This window comes from Bos javanicus, chromosome 14 (genome assembly GCF_032452875.1).
Source record: "Bos javanicus breed banteng chromosome 14, ARS-OSU_banteng_1.0, whole genome shotgun sequence".
NCBI lineage: Eukaryota > Metazoa > Chordata > Mammalia > Artiodactyla > Bovidae > Bos > Bos javanicus.
In genome coordinates, this window is record NC_083881.1 from 3,565,141 (window position 1) to 3,582,986 (window position 17,846).

General features: G+C 49.5%; 1 protein-coding gene across 1 annotated transcript in view; it reads left to right on the forward strand.

Annotated features, from left to right (window-relative positions):
- KCNK9 (potassium two pore domain channel subfamily K member 9) overlaps positions 1-17,215 on the forward strand; it is a 112,263-nt gene extending 95,048 nt beyond the window's left edge. The window contains exon 2 of the mRNA XM_061438523.1: positions 5,490-17,215. Coding sequence (XP_061294507.1) covers positions 5,490-6,331 — 842 coding nt within the window. The 3' untranslated portion in view covers positions 6,332-17,215. The remainder of the gene's footprint in view (positions 1-5,489) is intronic.
- The last annotated feature ends 631 nt before the right edge of the window (positions 17,216-17,846 follow it).

The following is a 17,846-nucleotide window of genomic DNA, read 5'->3' on the forward strand; positions in this document are numbered from 1 at the left end:
ATTCACTCAATAGTGAAAGGCCTCAGAGGCCTGTAGGGCACTGTAACCAGGCGTCCCAGAAGAAAGAGAATAACTCAAAAGAAACGGAAGAAATAATGGCCAAAATGCACCGAATCTGGCGAAAGACACAAATTTACAGATTCAAGAAACTCGGTAAACTTCAAGCAAGATAAATACAAAGAAAACATCAGGATCGAGCTGCCAAAAACCAGAGAGAAACTCTCAAAAGCGTCAGAGAGAAACAGTGCGTCACATACAGTGAGACAGCTATTTGAACAGCACTTACTTCTTAATCATAAACACCAGAGGCCAAGAAACAGTGGAGCAACATCTTTAAAAAGCCTTTTAAATACCATAACCCATAACTGTCTATCCAGGGAAAATATCTTTTGAGAATGAAGAGAAAATCCACTCTCAGAATCAAAACTTGTTTCCAGCTGCTCTGAAGAGTGGCGTGATTTCTAAAGGAGGTACTTCTGCCTGGAGGGAAATGACACCAGATGGAAACTGAGGTCTTCAGGAAAGAACGAAGCGCATCTTGATAAACAAGTAGGTTTATATTTATACAAAACGCAGGGGTGGGAGTCCCATGACATCTCCATATAGCTCACCTGTGCGGCTGATATAAAACCCAGATGGATGCTGGAAAACTTAACAAGGTGGTAAATTAGCTAGTGGTTCTGGATGGGATCTATTTACTGGAAGGAAACCAGCATAGTACTTGCTGGGTCAAAATCAGGTGCCCGGCCCCCAGCCCTTCCTGTGATGAGTGAAGCAGTGGCCCTTCTAGGGGCCTGGCCAGCAGTATGCCTGTGTATCTCGTCCCTGGGGGTGTCACTTCTGTAGCCCACCACCCTGCGGAAGGAAAGAATGCCATCATTTTGATGGCCCGTGGTATATCTCACTGGTCTGTTACAGCAAAGACATCCCTTAGAGCAAGACAGGTACACGAGCGTGTGGGCCCAGAACACCCCAAAGCTTAGGGCTTCCAGGTGAACAAATCTCCAAGGGCCCCAGTGGCCCAGGGCGCAGGACCCTTCCCACTGCGGCTGTGTCTTGCAGAGCCTCCAGGAAGAAGGGAGCTGTGCTGGGCATCTTCAGTGTCCCCAGCGAGATGCATCGATCTGCACCCCGCTCCCCACTGGGGAAGCTAAGTCTGTCTGCACCACCTCTAGGGCTTCTTGGCCCTCTGGTGTCCAGCTGGGTTCATCCATGGGACAGCCCCAGCAGGAGGTCTGAGGAAGGGAGGGAGAGGAGGACCTTGGTAGTCGACCTCTTCAGCAGGTTCATGCCCTGGAGTGACTCTCTACAGGTGCCGGCAGCTACATCCACAGCGTGTGGACTGACAGCTCTCCGTGACTGCGGGAGGTGGCACTCTCAACTTGAACAGTTAATTAATGGGCTATTTATAGCACGGGAGTGCAAGGAAGGAAGAAGGTGTGGTGGCCTGGGACGAGCAAAGCCCTTAGCTGATCCATGTGGACGCTCTGCTGGATCCGCTTCCCGTATCTGCTTCTGATGCAGTGTGATGGGCACCGCATGCAAACAGGACGCATATGAAGCCTACATCTAGAATATTCATTCAGTGTCTGTGGACGCTTTATATAAATACACGTGGCATACGCTTGGAACTTTGTGAAAGGTGGATGTGTTAGGTAGAGTAACTGGATGTGGATGTGAAGTGTAGAGGTGAAAGCCACATACCATCTACATGTTAGACTAACATGCAGAGCATCTCCTGTACACCCACAGCACACACACGTGGCGTAGGATGTGGGTGAACGTGCAGCGAGCACTCGGGACACAGGGTCTGTGCACCACATGTATGCCCACGCTGCGGGGATCGCACGTTCTCGTAGCTCAACAATATTGTGTAGTTCCTAAGCCGCGTCCAACTCTTTGTGATCCCACGGACTGTAGCCCACCAGGCTCCTCTGTCCATGGGATTTCCCAGGCAAGAATCCTAAAGTGGGTTGCCCTTTCCTCCTTCAGGGGATCTTCCTGACCCAGGGATTGAACCCACATCCCCTGCATTGGCAGGCAGATTCTTTACCACGGAGCCACCAGGGAAGCTCTCAATAGCATACACACCATCTACAGATTACGGTACAAGAGACTCAGCGGAAAGCATACAAAATGCACATATGCCACGAGTGAGGGAAGATGGCCTCTCCTTCCCAAGAAGAAATCATAGTTAATATACAGAAACTTGTTGTATTTCTATATCCTGTGGTCATGTATGGATATGAGAGTTGGACTGTGAAGAAGGCTGAGCGCCGAAGAATTGATGCTTTTGAACTGTGGTGTTGGAGAAGACTCTTGAGAGTCCCTTGGACTGCAAGGAGATCCAACCAGTCCATTCTGAAGGAGATCAGCCCTGGGATTTCTTTGGAAGGAATGATGCTAAAGCTGAAACTCCAGTACTTTGGCCACCTCATGCGAAGAAATGACTCATTGGAAAAGACTCTGATGCTGGGAGGGATTGGGGGCAGGAGGAGAAGGGGACGACAGAAGATGAGATGGCTGGATGGGATCACCAACTCGATGGAGATGAGTCTGAGTGAACTCCAGGAGTTGGTGATGGACAGGGAGGCCTGGCATGCTGTGATTCATGGGGTCGCAAAGAGTCGGACACGACTGAGCGACTGAACTGAATGGAACTAAACAATGAAAGATCAGAAAGAGAAATTGAGGAAATAATCCCATTTTTTATTAATTTTTTTTAAATTGGAATACTTTGCTTTACAATGCTGTGTTAGCTTCTGCTAACAGTGCAATAAAGCGAATCATCTATGCGTGTATATTTGGACCTCCCTCCCTCCCACCCACCCCCACAGGCCACCACAGAGCACTGGGCTGGGCTTCCTGTGCTAAACCATAGGTTCCCACCAAGCACCTTACACATGGTAGTGTATATATGTCTGTCCTAATCCCCAGCCCAGCCCGCCCTCCCCCCGCCTCCACCCTCCCCTTGCGCCTGTGTCTGCATGTCCATTCTCTGTGTCTGTGTTTCTATTCCTGTCCTGGACACAGGTTCATCTGTACCATTTTCTAGATTCCACATGTATGCTTTATTGTTGTTCAGTCGCTCAGTCGTGTCCAACTCTTTGCAACCTCATGGACTGCAGCACGCCAGGCTTCCCTGTCCATCACCAACTCCCAGAGCTTGCTCAAACTCATGTCCATTCAGTCGGTGATGCCATCCAACCATCTCATCCTCTGCTGTCCCCTTCTCCTCCTGCCTTCAATCTTTCCCAGCATCAGGATCTTTTCTAATGAATTGACTCTTCGCGTCAGGTGGTCAAAGGATTGGAGCTTTAGCATCAGGCCTTCTGATGAATATTCAGGATTTATTTCCTTTAGGATTGAGTTTGATCTCCTTGCTGTCCAAAGAACTGTCAAAGACTCTTCTCCTGCACTGCAGTTCAAAAGCATCAATATACACGTTAATATATGATTTGTTTTTCTGACTTACTTATTCGTCTCTTCAGATTAGATAATTTCTATTCATGTGCCTGTTATTTTCTTCTTGCTATTTCCTCATCTGTCCTTTCTGGTCCAACTCCGATGTTGTTCTGCCATTTCTCCTCTTTCATAAAGGCCATGGGGTCTCTGAGAGGGTCGGAGCTCTGTGCTGCCTCAATGGGACTGAGGGCCAGAGAAGGTACAAACTTGTGATGTCAACTCTGCAGTAAAAGTGTGACTCCCAGTCAGGCAGGACGTGGCACAAGTTCACGGCAGGGGAGAGGCAGGCAGTCTGAACGTAAGTGATGAATCCCTGGTGGAGAGGTGTGGGCTAGAGCAGTCAGGGCAGGCTTCCTGGAGGAGGCAGTGGGAGGGGGCAGATCCCTACTGAGTCCCATACCCTGCTCTTTGATCTCAGCACATCTGCACAACAACCTACCTCAAAGTTATTATCCCGTGTAACAGGTGAGGACACCCAGGCTGGGAAGGTGGTCTGCAGCCCACGGTAATACACCCGGTTAAGTGACCATGAGCATGTGACTCAGGGGAGCACCAGGGGAACCCTTCTTGGTGGGGCGGGATTGGAGATGTTGGAAGGCCATGTTCATCCTCCAAGTTCGCAGTCCACATACCGCCTGTGATCCTTTTTTTTTTTTTTTTCCGGGCAGAATTAGTCCTGGAACTTGAATTAGTCTTAGGTTCCTCATGCCATATTGTGCCAACCCTACCCAGACTCTGACATGATCACTGAGCACCTAAGTGACCCTGGCAGGTAACTTCACCGTTCCAGCACCACCGTGCTCAGTTGAACCTGAGGGAATACAGGCTCAGCTTTGCATGGCTTATGCAGGGAATCCACAGAGAGGTGTTCTGTGGAGCTGCGTGAAGAGTTTCAGAGGCTCCTACACATGTGGGGTCTTTTAGGATTGTGTGTCCCCTCGATTCTGACAAGGCCGCATTCACACAGTGGCATGGATGTATTCTGTCCTTTGTTAAAGAGGTATTTTGTGTGCTCAGTATTTCTCACAAAAGAGGTAAACATCTTTGCCCCTGTGGTGTTTATGCTCCACTCAGCAGGGACCTCTAGATTCAAGACCTCTGCTTTTAAGCCTTATTTGCTGAAAACTCTGGGCTTAAATCCCAATTCTGAAGAAATCGAGTTACCCTGCTATTAAATAACTGTTTTCTTGCCAGTGGTGTCGGATGCGTTGTGTCTGCATTGTGTCTGTTTTATAGGGTCAGCACAAGGTTAGAAAGAGGTGGTGTGTGATGCGGGTCACACAGACTAACTAGTTGATTGGCTACCTGAGCTGGGTACGGGGAGCCTGGGCAGGAGGCAGGGGGTTCTCTAGACCATGCTGAGCTTTCTGGCACCACCTTTGAGGCTGTGGAAACTGGGGTTCTTTCTCCCCCTTTACCAGCACACGCAGAAACGACTCAGGTGGATCCATCATGCCCTTCCAGCCTGTGCACCCTCTTACCTTCTGAGATGCCCCCACCTCCCTGGGTGGCCCCACTGCTCCCAGTGGGGGAGGTGCAAGGATCCACACTTCCCGGGCTTTCTACCCACCTGTCCACCTAACCTGGCCTTAGACCCAGCGTTTATTTAAGAATACAAGAATGGTGGTCAACAGCAACCACAAGAAAACCCAGTTAGCATTCTTTGACTGTTTGCTCTTAGGGATGATCCATGGTGGGCGTATTTCATTTTTCTCCCTTGGGCTGGCTACGTCTGCAGCTTTCTGCAAAATCATATGAGTGAATATGCTGCTTTTCTTTGGAAAACCTTCGTGTTACTCTAAGAACAGTAAAATAACCCCCAAACTCCTCCTCCCCTAAATTAAGTGTTCCAAACATGGAGGAACATTTCTTCATTGATTCTTGCCTGTTCTTCCCACCACCCCGCCTCAGGTTACCCCAGCTGCATCCCAACTGCAATACCCACATCCACCCCACCGCACTCCACCCTGACTTAAGGAGACCCTGCCTCACTGCCTCTCCCCTTTCTCACCTCCTCCCTGCAGGTTACGGGCACGCTGCTCCCGGCACGGACGCGGGCAAGGCCTTCTGCATGTTCTACGCGGTGCTGGGCATTCCCCTGACCCTGGTCATGTTCCAGAGCCTGGGCGAGCGGATGAACACGTTCGTGCGCTACCTGCTGAAGCGCATCAAGAGGTGCTGTGGCCTGCGCAACACGGAGGTGTCCATGGAGAACATGGTGACCGTGGGCTTCTTCTCCTGCATGGGGACGCTGTGCATCGGCGCGGCTGCCTTCTCCCAGTGCGAGGAGTGGAGCTTCTTCCACGCCTACTACTACTGCTTCATCACGTTGACTACCATTGGGTTCGGGGACTACGTGGCCCTGCAGACCAAGGGTGCCCTGCAAAAGAAGCCGCTCTACGTGGCCTTTAGCTTTATGTATATCCTGGTGGGGCTGACGGTCATCGGGGCCTTCCTCAACCTGGTGGTCCTCAGGTTCCTGACCATGAACAGCGAGGACGAGCGGCGGGACGCCGAGGAGCGGGCGTCCCTGGCCGGCAACCGCAACAGCATGGTCATCCACATTCCCGAGGAGGCGCGGCAGGGCCGGCCCCGGTACAAGGCGGACGTGGCGGACCTGCAGTCCGTGTGCTCCTGTACCTGCTACCGCCCGCAGGAGTACGGCGGCCGCTCGGCGGCACATCAGAACTCCTTCAGCGCCAAGCTCGCCCCGCAGTACTTCCACTCCATCTCTTACAAGATCGAGGAGATCTCGCCAAGCACATTAAAAAACAGCCTCTTTCCGTCCCCCATCAGCTCCATCTCCCCCGGGTTACACAGCTTTACCGACAACCACAGGCTGATGAGACGACGGAAGTCCATCTAGGTCTGGGGCGGGAAATACAAGCCCGAGTCTTGTGTCCTCTTTGACGTTCAGTCTCATGGGCCCAACTTGTCTTATTTATTATGATTATCCTTTATGATTATCGTCATCATTTTTTTTTTCCTTTCTCTCCTTCCTTCCTTTCTTGGTTTCATTTCTTCCCCCACCTTTCCAGCGAGACAGAGCAGGCCAAAGGGAAAAGAAGGCCCGTCTTCCTCTGAAACTCGCATCTGAGCATGAAGCATGGATTTTGTCCTTCTTCCCAGCAAAGTATGCCTTACATTTCTCCCCGACCTGCCCCATATGTGGGGTGGGGAGGGGTGGCTTTCCCAGGACAGGTGTGAGACCCAGACAAGGAGACAGAGCCCAGAGGATACCTACCCAAAGTTGCACACCCCGCTGAGTGCCCACCCACAGTGGCATCTCTGACCCAACTCCTTCCTCTCTCCTCCCCAAGCGGCGGGTGGCCGTATGTGTGTGGTCTGAGTGTTTGCGAGTGAGGGCACACACCAGTGTGCGTCTGTGTGTGTGTGTGTGACGAGATGGAAACCAGGTGTTCATCTTTCTTTTCCATCACACAATTCTGTTAATAGTCCGCTTTTGGCTGCTTTCAAACAAAAAGGGGAAAACAAAACCCAGGAGGTGTTTGATTTATCATCTTGCCGAATCAAGCATGTTCCATAAGCAGCCTTTATCCCAGGCGTGTCATGATCACATGTTTTAACTGCTAGGTTCTAAATTCTATTAACTTCTTTTTAGGGGGTGGGTGGGCAAGCCATCATGGATCATTGTAGCTTGCCAGTTCAAAAATTTTTTAAACAAGCATGCACTTTGTTAAACTGGTATGCGTTAACAACACAAGAAAACAAAAAACTAGCAATGGAATAATCAAAAGCCAATAATATTAATTTATTAGAGACATTCTTAATTTTGCCATCTCTAGTTCCAACAATTTTCCATGTAACTGGAAGTGTCAGGGGAAGCTGGAAAATTGTTGCAACCACAGAGTATCTATTTTATTGTTTCTCTCTTATTTATGTGATGATGTGGATGATGTGTGCAGCGTCTACCTACGTGAGTGAGATTTATAGTCTGGGATGCTACGATGAGAATGGGTATGACTAAGTGGATGTGGTTTCTTTCCCTAATGAACAATGACAGGGCATTCCTCATTTTAAAGAATATATTTAATGTATTTTAAAGTGTGTCTCCAACTGCATTTGATTTATAAACAAGGGAATGTTGATGTTGGTCTCAGGAAGAGTTTGGAGGCAAGGAGCTGCATCTTGGCCTGCTGGGAACTTGTCAATCTCAGGGGATGACTTTTTCTGAGTAATGGAGAAATTCCTCCCCACTCTCAAGAGGGGATGACCCCCAAAGTGAAGGCCTCCTTATCTCCTGGAGGCCAGTTGGGCTATAGAACGTGGCCCTTCCCATGCAGGAATAAAGGAGAGTCTGACCTCCAGATTCATGGAGGGAACCTTCATTCCCTCATCACTGTCTCTGCCATCTCTAAAAAATCAGCCATCCTCATTCCCCTTTTTCAAAAACTGGAAGTTCACAGCTCTCGGATGGAAATGGGCTTTGGCTGGGCCACTTGGAAGGGGAAGTAGGGGCCCCCGTGCGATTTCCCAGGATGGAGGATCTGCTCCCTAGGAAGAGCAGACCTACAAGGTTTCCCAAGAGACGGCCCCAGTGCACCCACCCCAAGCGTCTGGGCTGTTGGACCGAACACGGCCCTTGAGATTTCCCTGAAAAGGCAAGCACTTTAACATTAGCTTCCTTGTTGAAAAGAATCCCTTTGTCTGGGGCATGCGGGGCTGCGGAACAAGTCTGAGAACCTGATTCTCTAGACCAAAATGCACAGTTACCAACCTTCAAGGCCATATCGATTAACTCATTTTTAAGATTAAAAGAAAAAATTGAGGTTTCTAAAATCTGTCTAGAGAATAGAAGCAGTTGCTCTTTAAATTTTTTTCTCTCTTGGAAGAGCTCGTTGGCTCTAGGGGGTCACAGGTGCAAGAGTACTCGTTCGTATTTGCAGATTGCTTCATGCTCTGGAGGAAGGTGCTTGGAGTAAGTGTGGGTTTCTCATGAAAACCTTTGTAAGACTTGCCCTCGAATGGGTGTGTGATAACCTTTATCTGTAAAGAAACAGGTACTGAGAAGGTGAGTGAGTTTCTCAATGTCAGAAAACTGGTCTTGACTAGAACTGAGACTTTAGTTTCAGTCTGGACCCCCCAAGAGGGTCCAAGAAACTGACTCCACCATACCATGACACCCTCACTCAGCCCTCGGATGAGGGAACCTGCTTCTCTTTCTCCGCACGTAAATACACCAGGTTCTTAAAGTCAGAGGAACATGGGCTCAACCCTTCATTCAGGACTGTTCCCCCCGCAACCAGGGTACAACGGTCATACTTCTGCTTGAATGCTTCCAAATGACAGGGAGCTCCTCCCTTTGCAAGAAAGTTTAGAAAACATCCCATAATCTCTGTTTCCACAGAACTGACTCTTCTTTGTAGGATTAAGGATGGTAGGGTGAAGTCTTTTATGTTGGATGACCACCAACTTAAGTGTCTGAACCAACCTGAAATTTGTCTTAGTTCTGTATCCCTTCCCCTGTCCCCCGCCCTTTACTACCCACGTGGCCCCCTGAAGGACACTTACTGAGTCTTCTCTTCTGAAGTCAGACATCCTTGTTTGTACTCAGAGTGTTCAGGGGCAGAGGTCAACCTTGGTTGGCTTCCCTTGTGCTATCTGTCTTTTTTCTCAGATGGTCCAGCTCTTCCCTACCATGCTGTCTGGCCAAGGAGTCCTCCAGATGCATCCGATGAGGTGCTCTGATGGGGGTGCCGAGTCAGGGCTTCTCTGGGGTTCTCTTCTTGATAAACCTGGCCCAGGGCCTCTCCTCCTAGAGTGTGGTCCTCCTGAGCAGCGCTGGAGTCCTCAGAAGCCAGAGGGACGCTTCACCTGAGTCACCTTGATGAGGCCCCTCCTCATCTTCAGAGAGGGGAACTGAGGTCCAGAAAGGCTCTTGCACAAATCTGAGGCCCCATAGCCAGAACAGGGTCTTCCCACTCATTTCTCCTTCTGGTTTCCTGGCTGCTTTGTTACCACTGTCACTCACACCCTCCCAACAGTCCCTGTTGCTGGACTTCTTAGCATCTCAGACCCAAGTCTCTTTCCGCCTCTCATACCTGGTGATTTCCTTCTTTCAGCCCAGGTTTCCCACACTCTTCTTCAGGTTGACCACACCTGCTCAGGGAGTGGGAAGAAGTCTCACCAGGTTGGTTGGATTTGAGCTTCAGCTTATGTTAAAGCAAGCTGAGGAAGAACCACATTCTACCAGAATCACAGGAAATAGGCCTGCCACCCAGTCCTGATGGGGTCTAGAGATCAACACACCACGTAGATACTTAGACATTTTGGATTCTTGCTTGAATGCTTTCCCACTAAGAGGTCTCAATCCATCCCTTCCATCAAAGACGAAGGGAAGGTAGGCAATGATATTGATTATCCCAGCAGCTCTGGGCACCATGCTTTCTAGAGACCATTCCACTTTAATCTTCATGGCATCCATCCTGGCTGGATGGTGCTGTCGCATTGCCCTGCTAGACTCTTTACATAGGAGTGAACCACTCTGTTTGGGTTTTGAAGTACCCAGTCAGCACTACGGCTGAGATCAGCGTTCTTTCATTCTGCACTCCATCCTGAAACTCAGGCATCAGCCTGGTAAATACAGCTCTAAATTAAAACACACTCTCTGAAGCATCTGTTGTATTCCTCTTGTGCATCACCCATTGGGGAGGACGGTACCAGCACTTTGGAATGATCACAGCAGATCACTTGCAGCCCAGGAATCCCCACTGGGTCCCTAATCCTTCCAGGAAAGGAAGCAGATGGATGTAGACTGCTGCCCAGGATGCCTGCCTTTGCAGGTGCTCATTAAAACCCATCCATAAAAAAGGGCGAGTTGACTGTTTAATCTTGGCTTACCGCTGCTGAGTCTTTGCACACAGATCCTCAATTGGGAGACTATCTGGATGGTGACTTGGAAACACAGATAAGCCTAGGCAGGTCATTCTTCTCTGCCTCCAGATCCAAGAGTCTTGTGGGTCCTGATTCCTGATCACTAGCAGCTCAAAGCTAGAGGGGAGAATGGTTTAAAGGCATTCATTGTACACATTACGTGAGAGAGAGAGAAAAGAGGTGAAAATGATTATAGGAGGAAAACCATCTATCACTGAGGTTTCTGGTCCTGTGTCTTTAGGTGATTTCTGCCCCCCCCCCCCCCCCCCCCACACACACAGAATAGGCCCTAATTAGAGTATCCTACTTAAGGGCATCTATGGAAGTGTAGGTTTGAGGCCGGATGCCAGACCATGTCCCTTCTCTTGATGGGATGGACCACATCATCTGTCAAACACAGCAGGGAATTGTGTCTGCACTCTGAAAGGGGCGGGACTTGGTGCCTACTGTCTGGGGATGCTAAAGACTCATTCTTACAGAGCCACAGTGTGTGTGGGAACTGGGAGCATCCGAGGCAAGAAAAGGTTGGGAGGACAACCTGGCTCTCACCTCCACGTCTCTGGGCTCCTGGAAGTCCTGTCCCCTCCCTGGGCCTCAGTGGCTTCCTCATCCACACAGTGGGCCAGCTTGGGTGGAATTTGTGAGCCTTTAGCACAGAATCAGTTTGACTGATGAGAGACATTTGGCCTGATGTTCTGGTCACTGGGCACATTTGAGCCACAAAAATGAAAATCCCAAATCATTTGTTTGGCAGCATCCTAGGAGCTGGGAAGATGGAAAAGGAATAGGCAGAGGCATTGAGAACAATGGTCATCAGGAACACCAAGGACCCGGGTGGGCTGCGTTCCTCCACGCCCTGGGCGTACATCCATTTTATGTAGTTGTTACGTGAGCACACCTTAATAGAGGTTGCTGTTTCAGAGGGGGAAAAAAACACATCTATTACCATGATTCCTCCCTGCTGCCCGCCCCCCACCCCACTGCCCCCCGCATCCTACTTTCGGTTATGAAAAGCCAGATTCACAGAAAAACTGGAAGACCAGAATGATGAAATTCTGTACCCCTTTCACCCAGACTTACCAGCCTTCACTACTTTGCCATATTTGCTTAATCCCTTCCCACCCTCCACATCACCCCCTTCATACCCAGAGATACTGGGAGGAGGAAGTGGTCTCTCTAACTTCTCAGTGGTTGGACCAAAGGAAAAATTGTTTCTCTCACAGGAACAATGTCTCTTTGGTAACAGTGCTATAATCACCGCTAAGAAGTTTAGCGTTTGTACAATAAAATTATCTACGAGGCAACCCATATTCACATTTCCTACTTTGTCCCAAAATTGTCCTCCATGGCTTTTTATGTGAATCTGACAATCCGAGGTTGCATCTCACATTGCTTGTCTACTTGCGCCAGACCCCTCCAATCTAGGACACTTTTCTCCTGTTTTCTTTTGTTGTGATGTTGCTGGTTTGGAGTCTGGGCCAGTTGTCCTGTGGGCTGGCCCACGACCTGCCTCTGTTTCCTTAGGTTAAAGAATTTTAGGCAAGAGAGCCACATAATTAATGTTGTAATGATGAATGCAGGTGAGAAGTCTGGCTCCCTGGAGACCTGTGGTTACCTCTCTCTCGTGGTAGATAAACAAGGCGTGTTAAATGCCATTCTCCTCTCTTGGAGACACTTAACTGAAGCTGCAGGAGAGGTGTCCAGGATGCTGGGTCTCATCACCAAAGCTGAATAAGGCTCTGCTATTTCCAACTTCTCACGGAGATCTCTCTTCTGTGCTGAGAGTCAGCAGTCATTCCCCTAAACACCTGTGGGGATGGTCCAGCTATAAATAGACGAAGCACAGAGACGTCCTTTCATCCGTTACAAAGGGCTGGCAGGTGGAGCCCTGTAGGGTGGCTGGAAGGATACCTGTGAGCCAGTGGGGTACTTGGCACCCAGGTGCTTTCCGATGAGCAGTGGTAAGCGCCTTTTCAATCAATACTCCTCAAAAGTGTAATTTGTTGGCATGGCGCTCTTCTTGGCCATTAAGTGCTAAGACTGGGGACCTCTGTTTGAGATGTTTGTTTGTGCTGGCAAGTTCTATAGCATGGTCTTCTCAGTTCCAGTAGCGTACGGCAACCCACCTGCTGTGGCTCAGTTACCTCTTATTTTGATCAAGAAAGTATGTCCATGTGGGCTCCTGCCTCTGAGCCTCCACCCATGCTGTTCCCACTCTGCAGTGTGGACGTGCAGATGGGAGCAGCTCATGAATCCTTTCACAGCTCCTCCCAACAGTTTGCCCCACGAAGGATTCAGTGATGCCCTCTGGGGTCCCTGGTCCTTCTTTCCATAATGGATGGATATTCTGGGAATGTGTTGGGAATGACTCTGATGCTGGGAAAGATTGAGGGCAGGAGGAGAAGGGGGGCGACAGAGGATAAGATGGTTGAATGGCATCACCAACTCAGTGTACACGAGTTTGAGCAAACTCTGGGAGATAGTGAAGGACAGGGGAGCCTGGCATGCTGCAGTCCATGGGGTCGCAAAGAGTCGTACAGGACTTAGTGACTAAACAACAACATTAACAATACCAGGATCAGAAGTAGACCGCCAATGGTCCTGGCTGTTAAGTGCTGGGCAGCGCCCACAGCAGGGAATAAAGACAGTCAGATTTCCAGCATCTTGCCTAAATGGCAATCTGTGGCTGTCATCGAGGCATGTCTTAACTTCAATGCAGACCTTTGTTTCATCCTTGGAAACCAACACACATCCTCTATGTTAAAAAACACAAAACCTCAGCTTTGCCCCTTTGCAAACCATCACCCTACCATTGGCAGCTCAATGGTGTTTGCCCAGTAATGTTGGGTGGGCCACACAAGATAGGGCCATGAGCTGTCCACAGCTGGGCATTTCCCATAAAACGTGATCAGTAGGTCTTCACGGGCTTCCCTGGGAGCTCAGACAGTAAAGATTCTGCCTACAGTGCAGGAGACTCAGGTTCAATCAAACTGCAGGCTCACACTTGTGACATTTCCCCGGGCAGCGAGTGAGCCCTGAGATGTGAATGTTGCCTGGAGGCGGGTCAGCATCGTCTTCTCACCGAGGTACTTCTAATAGATGCTGAGCAGTGTGTGACACACGCAGGGAGTGACAGGACCCCTGGCCTCCACTCTTCACCTGCCCAGCGCTCACTCTGGGACCCTGAGACAGGCCAGGGCAGGCTCCTTTTCCTCCACAGAGCAGCAGGGCAGTAAAGCTACACGTGTACCTGGGACCAGCTGCTGCTTTTCACAGGCAGGGGATGGTTTTGCCTCTCTGAGCCTCAGTGTTCCCATCTTTAAGTTGGAGATTCCAGAAGCAGCCACTGGTGCAGCGGGGTTCAAGGACAGCGTGTGATGACGTTTACGGGCCCCTGCTCTGAGCCGAGTGCCAAGCAAGACTTCTTACGTCGTTTGCATTTCTCATGATGGCCAGTCCAAGTTTCCTGCAAGATTACTCCTGAGCCTTGACTCGCAGTCCAGCTGTGAAAGGAGGTGGAGTGGTCTGGTGGAGGAACTCAGGCAGGGCTTCATGGAGGAGGAATCTTGGTAATCTTTGAGGGGAGCCTTGAAGGAGCAAATGGGCACTATTTTAGGCAAAGGCACAGATATGTGAAAGTGAGGGCAGCAGAGGTCTTATCCAGCAGTCGGAATGTCCTGCCACAGAGTCACACCTGACAGACGAGGCAGGGAACTGTCCAGGCCCTTCACAAGCTGGTCACATCTTCAGTCATCCATCCAGGCCATCCTCCTGCTCAAGAACCTTCCATGGCTCCCCAGTGCCCACACATGAGATTATTTCAGGGTCACCTGCCCTCTACCAACCATAGCCTGAGTCTTGGGCTCTGATGGCGGAGTCATCCATCCTGAAGTCCCTACTGGGTCCTCTGAAAATAAGCCTGAAAATAGATCCTGGAGTCTCAAGTCTCATCCAACTTGAATTCTATGGTGTCCCATTGTTTAGAGGTCCCCCCACCCCCTCCTTCTTCTAGACATTAGCTATAGTTTGCATATGGGAATATTTCTGGATAAGATCTTCTTTGTCTAGCATCTTCTGAAGCATCCTGGGGGCTTGTTCTGATGAAGACTTCTGACGACTTGACCAAAGATTAGCATGAAACCAGTAAAGGGAAAATGTATAATTCTTGGGCTTCCTTGGCATGAAGAATTTGCCATTTCCTAATGGAATCTCTGAGCATCAGACTTTGCAACTGCCTGTGACCAGGAATCGGGGTGGAGAGGAGGGCACATTTAAGGGCGAGGGCACTTTGTACTTGGGGAGAGTTTATTCCTCACATCACCCCATTCACTCTCGGGTCCTAACCCCTGCCTCTCCAGAGACTTCAGTCCAGTTTCCTGAAGACCCCTACCATCCAGATAGCCACTCTTAGTCTTGAAGAGGGAGGTCTTGCGAAGTTTAGCCGTCCATAAGCCTCGGCTGCTAAAAAAGCATGCAACCTCAGCTTTGTCCCTTTCAGCTCCTTGGGCCTTCTTAAGCACCCCTGACAAGGGCTTCCCTTCCTGCCTCTTTGTAACCGGGCTACGTGGCCTTGGCCAGTCATTCCCTCTCTTCTACAAAGGATGGAGTGGCAGGGGAGGGGCAGGCATCCCCCAGACAGATACTGGCGAAGACGAAAGGAGATAAAGGTCACTACGTACCAGGCTCTTGGTTGACGTTTCCTTGAGGGGCAGCTTTGGAGGGGAGATGACCAAGTCCTCCCAACATAGGGTTCCTCAGCTGGGCTCCCTTCCCCTGGGGACATCACATTTTCCAGGTAGAGTTAGTCTAGAACCTTCCTTGCACCAAAGAATCGTGTCTTTACCAGCTCCTCTGACTCTTCTTTTGATGAGTTCTCTTTTTCAGCCCTGCCGTCCCCAGTGGGCCGGATGTTCGGTGATGGTGTTGAGGGGGACGTTTCCCAGTAAACCAAAGCCCACCTTTCCCTGAAAAGCCTTGGGAAGTGTCCCACCCTTCCTTAACCTGAGATACCACTGTAGCTGCCTCTGAACCGCAGCCCCAGTGGCCTGGTGGCTCCGCAGGGCCCCCTCTGAGCAGTGTTGTCTGCTGATTGATTCTCTCATCCAGTGATTGTCCGCAGAGCCTTTGGGCATCTGCCATAAGCCAACCTCAAGCAGGAGGCCATTGTGGTGAACTGGATGGTCAGGTTCCCTCGCCTCATAAGGCTAAAATTCCAATGGACCGTTCGCTCCCAAGATGCACGAGGCCTCGAAACAGAGTCGGATGAGCGGTTCTTGGAAGCATAATGTGGTTCGGCTCTTGCTGCATTTTCTTGAGCTGAATTTTAGAAAAATAAAAATAATCCAGTGAAAGGCAAAACACGATTAGTGGGAACCCAATGAAGCAGAACCCACAATTAACAAGATTTCTGTATAATTTGATGGCTCCTCAGAGAAGAACACAGTCCCAAAAAAGGCTAATTATATATTTTGCTTATTCAGCCCCACAAATAGCATTTTGACAGCCGTTTGGGGCTGGAAGGGACCTCCAGGGGCCATCTGAGTCCACCCTGTGCTTTATCAGAAACCTCCACGGAATAGAAAACGCATTGGGTTAGGTGAAGCTATTGGCCTTATCGAGTGAAATTGAAATAGGAGAACAGACTGACCCCAACTGTGGGGTTGGGGCTCTCTCATGTGTCCATAAATGTTGATCAGAAGGTTTGCAATTTATCAAACACAGGACCTATAGGCAAAGATGTCAAAGAGGATGAGGAGGTTTTAAGCCACTGAACTGCTTAACGAGGAGGAAGAATTCCTAGTCCATTCCCAGCAGGCCAAGAAATTGCTGATACTCCCTCTCTACTTTTTAAACTTCAGCCAACTGTGTATTCTTGTACCTCAAAACATTAAACATTACGGAAGCGTCGTTTGTGACCCTAGGCGTAGAAGAAGTTAAGCTTGAATTAAATTCAAACTCACACTGGTTAAAATGATCAGCCCGTATGCACGGGGGATTCATTCTGGGGGGTGGGGGCACGGAGGTGTGACCGTCACTGATTCCTTTGAGGTGCGCACACATATGCACTGACTGGGTGTCTTTGGGTCTCTGGCTTTTTTCTGTTTTGGGGGCATTGCTGGACATTCTCATGACTGCGTTGGTAAAAGGACCTGCGTGTTTTCTGATGGTGATGCTGCTGCTGTCTGGAAAGCCTCCAGAACTCACTCCCCGGGAGTGATGACAATTAGGAAGTTTCGACCAGAAGCTGGGTCAGCCTGGCCACGTTCCCGGAGGATGGAATGGTTTGTCCCGAACCCCCTAGCAGGGACCTCCCTTCCCACATTGGTGGGCATCTGGGATTTGGACCACAGGCCCGAGAGTGGTCAAGGCATCAGACCTTGGGTGGGAAGCCGCACCAGATTTGGCAAAGCCAGTGATCCCCCGCGGACCACAGTGAACCAAATTCAGAGAAGCCTACTGTTCCTGTTCCTGTTTGTTTTCCTTTTGTCTCTCTTCTCTGGCCTTCTCCGCCTGTGGAGAGGGTGCCTTCACAAATGGCCTTAGAATGCCGTTCTGAAGTTTAACAGAATGAGACAACCATCCAATGAATATCAGAGGTATTTACTATCGCAGCTTATCTGAAGAATGACAAACAAAAACAAAACTATCACCAATGTTTACAAGTCCAAGTAGACATCCAGCCCGTGTAAAATATGTAATTTATGCAAGGGATTGCATCTTTCTTTTGTAACGAATGCACTAAGCAGCCTGTATATATTTTACAATGTCTTTACAGAAAAAAGAAAGAACCATTTACTGTAGTGTTGTAAAATAATGCACTTTTCTAATTTTTTCATTAAAATCTCTATGGCACGTTTGCAAATGTGTCTTGGTCTTCCTTCACTGAGAATGGGGAGCTAAGAGCTGTTTTCATCCAGGCTTTTTCCTGCTTTGATCTCACCTCTGGAAAACTTTCTCAAGCAAGGTGGACAGAGTCAAAACTGGGCATCCGTCTCGTCACTGGTCTTCCTCGCGGCAGGCAGGCCCGCTGAGAAGCCTTGCTGCTAAAAACCCCAGCAAGGACTTCAAATAAAATTGACTGAGATCTGATTTGCCACTTCTTTGTTTTTTGGGCTGAGGGATTTGACTGCAAAACATGAGATGACTCCTTTTACCCTTTTTCTACCTGCCTCTGTGTGTATGGAAAAAAGAGAGAAAAACAGGCAGATAAACATGCTCAAATCATCTCTCCATCAAAGGAAAACTCTGCTCCTGGCAACCTACAGTATCTGCTGAAACGTGAGAGTCTTCTGACTTCACTCGTGTTGCAGAGGCCTGGGCATTGTGGAACTCCGTCTGGTGAGGGGAGGGAGGGCAGGGCCAGAGATTCCCAGCGGGGTGGTGGTCATGGTGTTTAGTTGCTCAGTCGTGTCTGACTCTTTGCAACCCCATGGACTGCAGCACGGCAGCCTTCCCTGTCCATCACCAACTCCCGGAGCTTGCTCAAA